Below are 6,762 nucleotides of genomic sequence, written 5' to 3'. Positions count from 1 at the left end.
AAACACCCGATTCGACAGCTATTACGATTATGGTTGAAGACAATCATAATAAAAATTATTAACATTAAGACACTCATTAAAATAGATAATATATTTATAGTCAATTAGTAGGAGGTACCTTAGAGTTAATGCAATAAAAAAATTGATTTCAAATATGTACCTACTTAACATGATTCAGTACAATTCATAGGATTTTTTTATGTATTCCAAACATTTTACTAAAAGTTTGGTTGGATTTTCCTTTCCAGTATTCTTGTCGTACGTTATTGCTCTGATGTATTGAATCAGCTTTAATTAATAATTCATTAAAATTTTCAAAATTTTTTTATGTGTGTAATAAGGTTTGTAATTTGTAAACGTTTGTTAACACAATAATCTTCTTACATCTCTTGTAACTTTGAAACTATTGAAAATACACCATTTATTTTTTGTATATTAATCATCATTGATAAATAATTGTTGATTAGATACTTTCGAAATAACTTGTTTTTGTCATTCTAGTTACTATATCTTTGAAATTAATTGTATTTTTTACAGTCAATGTCAACTCAAAAAGCAGTTGTTAATTAGATTTCAGAAACCTCAATGATATTATCTCGTTGCCCTGTCCTTTATTCACATTACCAAACTCTTTTTACTATTACTTATCAAATTGATTAGTCCATTGCTCATCTAAATAAAAAAAATGGGGAGGGGGATTGATCCCCTAAAGTAGCCCTTACAGGGTTTATTAAAATAGTATTTGACTCAAGAACTTACACAAAACCAATATAAATTCTGATTATGCTTAATTTCTAAAAGCTTAGATCGTGTAATAAGGTTAAGCTTACATAATATAGTGATTAATCTCCATGCCTTTCTTATTAATGTATAATGATTATATTACAGTTGTTTTAATGCTCAAGAACAATATTTTTTACAAGTAGTGTTTAACATAATTACAATAAAATAACTTGATTTTGGTATTTTTTATTATTTTTATTTTTCAATACATTATTAATATGAGATAATAAAGTTTGTTCAGACAACATCGTATTATAATTTAATAAAACAAGGTCATACATCACACAAACCTAAAAACTACTCAATAACGATGCAGTCTTGTCTTTAAAATTTACAAATCAGCAAATCTAGACTAACTTATACCATAATTTATTATTATTACTATAGTACATATTAATTTTAAATTGTTGTGATAATTTTTCATATATAAACACACATGTTATACATGTAATACAATAATATAATATAGCATGTCAAGTATTATTAAATAATTAATTAAAACAAATCGATACAACAAATTTAAAAAAAGAGTAAAATATCACTATTGTTTGAATTTTAAACATTCAATTTTGCTATTTTTTTCAATTTCTGTTCGTTATACAAATATTAATGCATTGTATTAAGTTGTTTAAAAACATTTACAAAATGTAAGTAGCAAATCAACAAAAATTTTTTTTTGAAGTAACTGTGAATTTAAGATTCATTATTATTTTTTGGTAGCATAGTAGTGTTGTAGTAATAAATTATATAACAATAAAATTATGTATGGTATCAATGTGGCATTAAAGGAAATTGAAACACACGCAACAAATTAAATGCTTCTAACGTCTAGTCAACCATGATGCAAATTTAAAAACCACATAACTGCATACCAATGTGACAATTAACTTTTTCTCTCTGACATAAAAAGGCAGAGAAGCTGTATGTTCTAATTCAATAACTCGGCGTGACACACGACCCATCTGTTGGCGCAAGTGAGCTAATTCTTCGGATATTGTCATTGGTTCACTAATGCTTGCGTTGAAGAAGCTCATACTTAAAAATAAAAAATAAAATTATACAAATAAATACATTTATTAAGAACATCATTAATTATTGATTATAAACAGTAAAAATCATGTTCCAAAGTATTTCATTATATTTTACTATTTTAGTTACTAATAAAATAAATACTATTGTCTATTAATTAAATCATAACATAAGATTACATTTCACTGATATTTAGTATTATTATTATTAGTATTATTATTATTATTATTTAGTATTATTATTCCTTCAAAAAAATATTAAAATAACACAGCATTCTATTATTTACACACTACTCATTGTTTACCCTTTGGAATAACATTTCTTTACAAATTAAAAGTAGAGACCATTCTCTTTGATAAAATGCTTTACCAGGTTTTTCAATATTTTAATTATAAATATGATTCAAACATTTTTATTTTGTTTGCAATAAATTATTTGGTAATTTAAAAAAAATAAACTTATGTGATTATATCGTGAATAAAGTTCTTTTTTTAATTAGATAATAAATACTTTTATATTAGTTACATGCTTATAGCTTTCATCTACAATAGTTATGGAAGTATAGAGCAAAAATATTTGTATAAAAGTTTAAAATTCAGTTTAGTGTCCTCTTAGCAGTCTTGTAAAGGATACTTTTTGAAAGTATTCAAGTATGGATACAAATACTTTTTAAAAAATAATCAAAATACATATTTGAATACTCAGTAAAAAGTATTTATAGATGTTTTCAATTATTTTATAAATACATTTTTACCTTATAAATAAATCAACTCAACTGATTTTCATGTTGTACATTAATTTTATAGAACATTTCACATTGTATCATTTGGTGCAACTATAAAATACTTATGTTTTCTTTGTTGAAGTATTTGAATATTTGGTTGAGTATAATTCACATTGAAAAAATCTATTATAATTAAATCTCAATTTTTATATTTTGATTTTATGTGATCAAAATTAAAACAGGAAATCTATGAACTAAAAAGAATAAGTATTTGATTTTCAATACTGATATTTTTAGAAAGTATTTAAAATACTTATTTTAAAAGTATTTGAATACTTTTACTCAAGTACTTTATAAGACTGCATCTTAGAGGGATGAAGATTTTCTTATATTAACAGTAAAACATTTATAATACTTGGGGTTAATTTGCACTGCATTAATCACTGGTTCAGTATTGTTCGGAATCGATTCTTCGTTTTGTTCAACAGATGTTGATTTCTGTTCAAAGTCATCTAACACAGAGGGGAAATAATGTCTTGACATGGTGATTTTTTGTGGTGGAGTCTAAAATTGATATTTTTGGACAGTTAATAATATTATTACAGTATATGAATATAACAAATACATTTTACCTGAACACGAATAAATTCTTCAGCTGGTGGCTGAGGAATGATCAAATCATCAATGGCGAATTCTCTTGGTTTTGATGAAGATCCTTGATGCTGATTATTGCCTGCATAATAACAGACCATTAATTATTCTAATTCTTCAACAATGCAAAACTTATTTATTTATAATAATTTAAATTCATCATCAATAGACCTGTCTATATTATGTTAACTGTAAATAATAGTAAATAAAAATATTTTTTCAAACTTAAAATATAAAAATGTAACAATATACTGAGTGCTTTACTTCAAAACTATAAGCATACTAAGGAAGTTTTTATGTGCACTAAATCAAATTTTGTTATGATCATTCTCAATTTGACACTGAATAATTTTGAAACCTAACAAAAATATCAGTTTTTTGTTTTTATTAGATTAAGGCTTCAATGACGGAGGTCATTAGCCTGTAAAGTTGGTATGGTAGGATTGGGACGGTTAGTTAACAACGCGTGTATGTGTGGCAAACATTTTCCACTACGAAACAGGTGGTCACTCATCCGGGAACTAGTGACAGTGGACGTTTCTTACTCTCAACCATATTGCATAGTTGAGTGTAGCCATCGCGCAGCGCCGTGCCAAAATATCAGTGTCCTATCACTACTTTAGAGAATATCTTTATTCTCTAAATTTGTTAATACTAACACACCTACATACAGTTACCTATAGATTAACTATTGGCCATAAGATTTTAACTTATCAGAAATCATTCTAGGAATCTAGTTTAATAGCACCGTATTGAGATAAAATTATTATCGAGTAATTGAGATTTAAATTGAATGCTTAGTATGTTACAAACATGTGACATGTCTGAATGTCATTCTCCTAGTACATTATACTGCCTATATTTAAATTACATTTGGAGATTTTATATTTTGAATGCCTGCAAGTAATGCATATAATTTGTTTCGTCATTTTTGTAACACATAGTAAGGTTAGACTATAGACTGGTTTCAATTAAATGCATGGGACCTGGTTAAAGACAGCAGCGACGACAAACAAGTACTTTAGAGTTCAGGTAGTTAAATTGGTTGAGTGGGTGAGTAAAATAAAAGATTATACTTCAGTATTTTTGCTATAATTATATTTAACACAGGGATGTCATTAAATTATTTATATACTTAGTTAAGCCCGTTTCACAGTCATTTGATGACGTGGTAAATTTTAATGGGTGGAATTAAATTATTTACAGTATAACTTTACTATTATAGCTTAAAATTATGTTCTTATTGGTTCTTGCATAGAAAAATATAGACAATTTTAAAATTTAAGGATTACGTTACCAAATTTGTGTTATTCAAAATTGAATTATAAGTGGAGTAAATCAACAATGCTTAAAATTGTATTGTAAAGAGTTACATACATCATGTGAAATTAAAAATTAAGAAAACAAGTAGTTTTTCATAATTTCTTAAACTTAACAAAACATAGTTGGTGTTTGATTCATTAATATCAAAATGTTTGAAACTATAAAGTAAAATGTCGCACTTGCAGAAAAATAAAAGTCTTTATATTATAATATCAGAGGTATAACACAAGTTATACACAAAATGTAAGACACAATCTTCTAAAAGAGAGAGTAAATATTAGAGAATTTATAGAACATTTTACCTACCTATAAGAATAATTTTTTCTGGAACCCTCATATCAAAATTGTCACCAAATCGGCTGTTATCGTCGGAGTAGTAGTTTGTCGAACGAAAATTAGAAACATCTCCATTCACCCGAATACTCTTTGGCACTTGCATCTTGTTGTTAATCTCTTCGGTGAAGTTTGTATCATAAACGTGGTGGTCGTCCATTGCAAATTCAATAATTCAATAAAATCTAAAAGAAAAAATATTTCAACATTAAAATCACTGGTATACATGAAATACCAGAGGGCACAGATAGTTCACCTGGATGATCCGTAAGCTAATAACTTGGTTTAATAACGCGCTTTGGTAACAAAAACAATTTTATAATTAAATCACTTAACTACAAAACATCCATAGTAAAAATCTGGTAAAATGTAGACTGTAGACTATAGTTCTTAAATGGAAGATCGCCGTGAACAATAATAATGATCACTTGATAAGAAAAACATTCGTTAAAACGAAATGATAAAAAAAACATATTCTTTTACCGATGTTTTCTCGACCGAGAGTATTGTAACCTGAGGTCAATTTTAGAACTTGTATTATATTATTAGGTATAAGTTTTATTCAGTGGTATAACGTATACACATAGTAATTAGTAAACCACAGTATAAAGAGTCAAATTTACTTATTTACTCTTAAGTAAATAATCATACTGTTATTGTGCAATTGGTTAACGAAGGCGACACTGCGACAGTCGCCTACTTTACCGGGCGACCTTTTTTTTCAAATTTTTTTTTTTTTTTGAAAAGGGGTAAACGATAAAGAAGTACATTTAAAAACAATAAAAAGAGTTTTAATAAGAAATGTTTAAGATAAAAATCTACTACTACTAAAAGAAATTGGCAGAAATATTTGGAAAACGATAAACTAAATTCTGAATTTGAAGACTAAAAGGAGCACAAACAATAAGTCACCGTAAGTTATTCTTTTTTTCGAACGGAGTGGCTAAACGGACTACGGCGTCGGCTCTGACGCGCACCGCCGTCCGCACCGGTTCGAATCTCGACCACGAGCGGCATTGCTCTCTGGGCAGACAATTGTTAGACGGCGAAACCGCCCGCTATCCACCGGGAATGGCAGAGACCCTAATACGGGTGCCCGTGCCTAGTGGTGTGCCACTAGGAATGTTCCCCAAGGAGTGTTCCCGGGAACAGGGAATATTCCCGGAATTTTCTTTAAAAAAAAAAAATTATTATTTTAATGTTATTTAGTATTTCAATTTCAGTATGTTTATTTTAATTTTTCAAAATATATATAAATGAAAGTTGGATCGTTTATTTCGTGATCATTGTACAGATTTTAATTTAAAAATTAAATCATAGTTAGGTACCTACTTAATAACTTTTTTTTAAAGAATAAATATCTAAACTGACATAATATCAATAAAGATCTGTCATTTGGATCATTTACCACCATAAGTTTAATTTAAAACTGAAACCTTTGATCAATATTTAAAAACTTATTATGTTCCCGGGAATTTCTCGGGAATTTGCCCATCACTGCCCGTGCCCCATTCGAAGTTCTGCCAAATAGGCGTCCAAACTATAGTTACAGCCTTTCGTCCCTACTTCCCAACATAACGCCATACGCAAAAAAAAAAATTAGTAGATGTACATTTCTATCTTGCGTATAACTTCATTGTTTTTAAATGATTTTTTTTATCGCTTGTTAACCAGCAATGAGCAAACATTTTTTTTTAACATAATATTACAAAATAGTAGTGTTTGTGATACAAAACAGTAGGTACCTACTACCTAGTATCTATGATAGGTACAAAAAATATATTGTACAGTAATTATATTCATCAATGCAGGCGTGATCGTGGATTGATACTTGACAATACAATAATACCCCAGGGGCGCAATTTGGGGTATCGCAGGGTATACATTGGCAGCCAAGAGCACCCACAGGGGGAGGGGCC

The 6,762-nt window shown here is 28.1% G+C and overlaps 1 protein-coding gene across 1 annotated transcript; it reads right to left on the bottom strand.

Annotated features, from left to right (window-relative positions):
• Positions 1 to 836: 836 nt before the first annotated feature.
• Tango11 (transport and golgi organization) lies at positions 837 to 5,262 on the bottom strand. Its single transcript, NM_001162481.1, is given in 5 exon segments — positions 837 to 1,818; positions 2,952 to 3,100; positions 3,169 to 3,269; positions 4,817 to 5,028; positions 5,100 to 5,262. Coding segments are annotated over 4 exon segments (651 nt in total). The 5' UTR covers positions 5,004 to 5,028; positions 5,100 to 5,262; the 3' UTR covers positions 837 to 1,604.
• Between the last annotated feature and the right edge of the window lie 1,500 nt (positions 5,263 to 6,762).

This window comes from Acyrthosiphon pisum, chromosome A1 (genome assembly GCF_005508785.2).
Source record: "Acyrthosiphon pisum isolate AL4f chromosome A1, pea_aphid_22Mar2018_4r6ur, whole genome shotgun sequence".
NCBI classification, from domain to species: domain Eukaryota; kingdom Metazoa; phylum Arthropoda; class Insecta; order Hemiptera; family Aphididae; genus Acyrthosiphon; species Acyrthosiphon pisum.
This window is presented reverse-complemented; position numbering and strand designations above follow the sequence as displayed.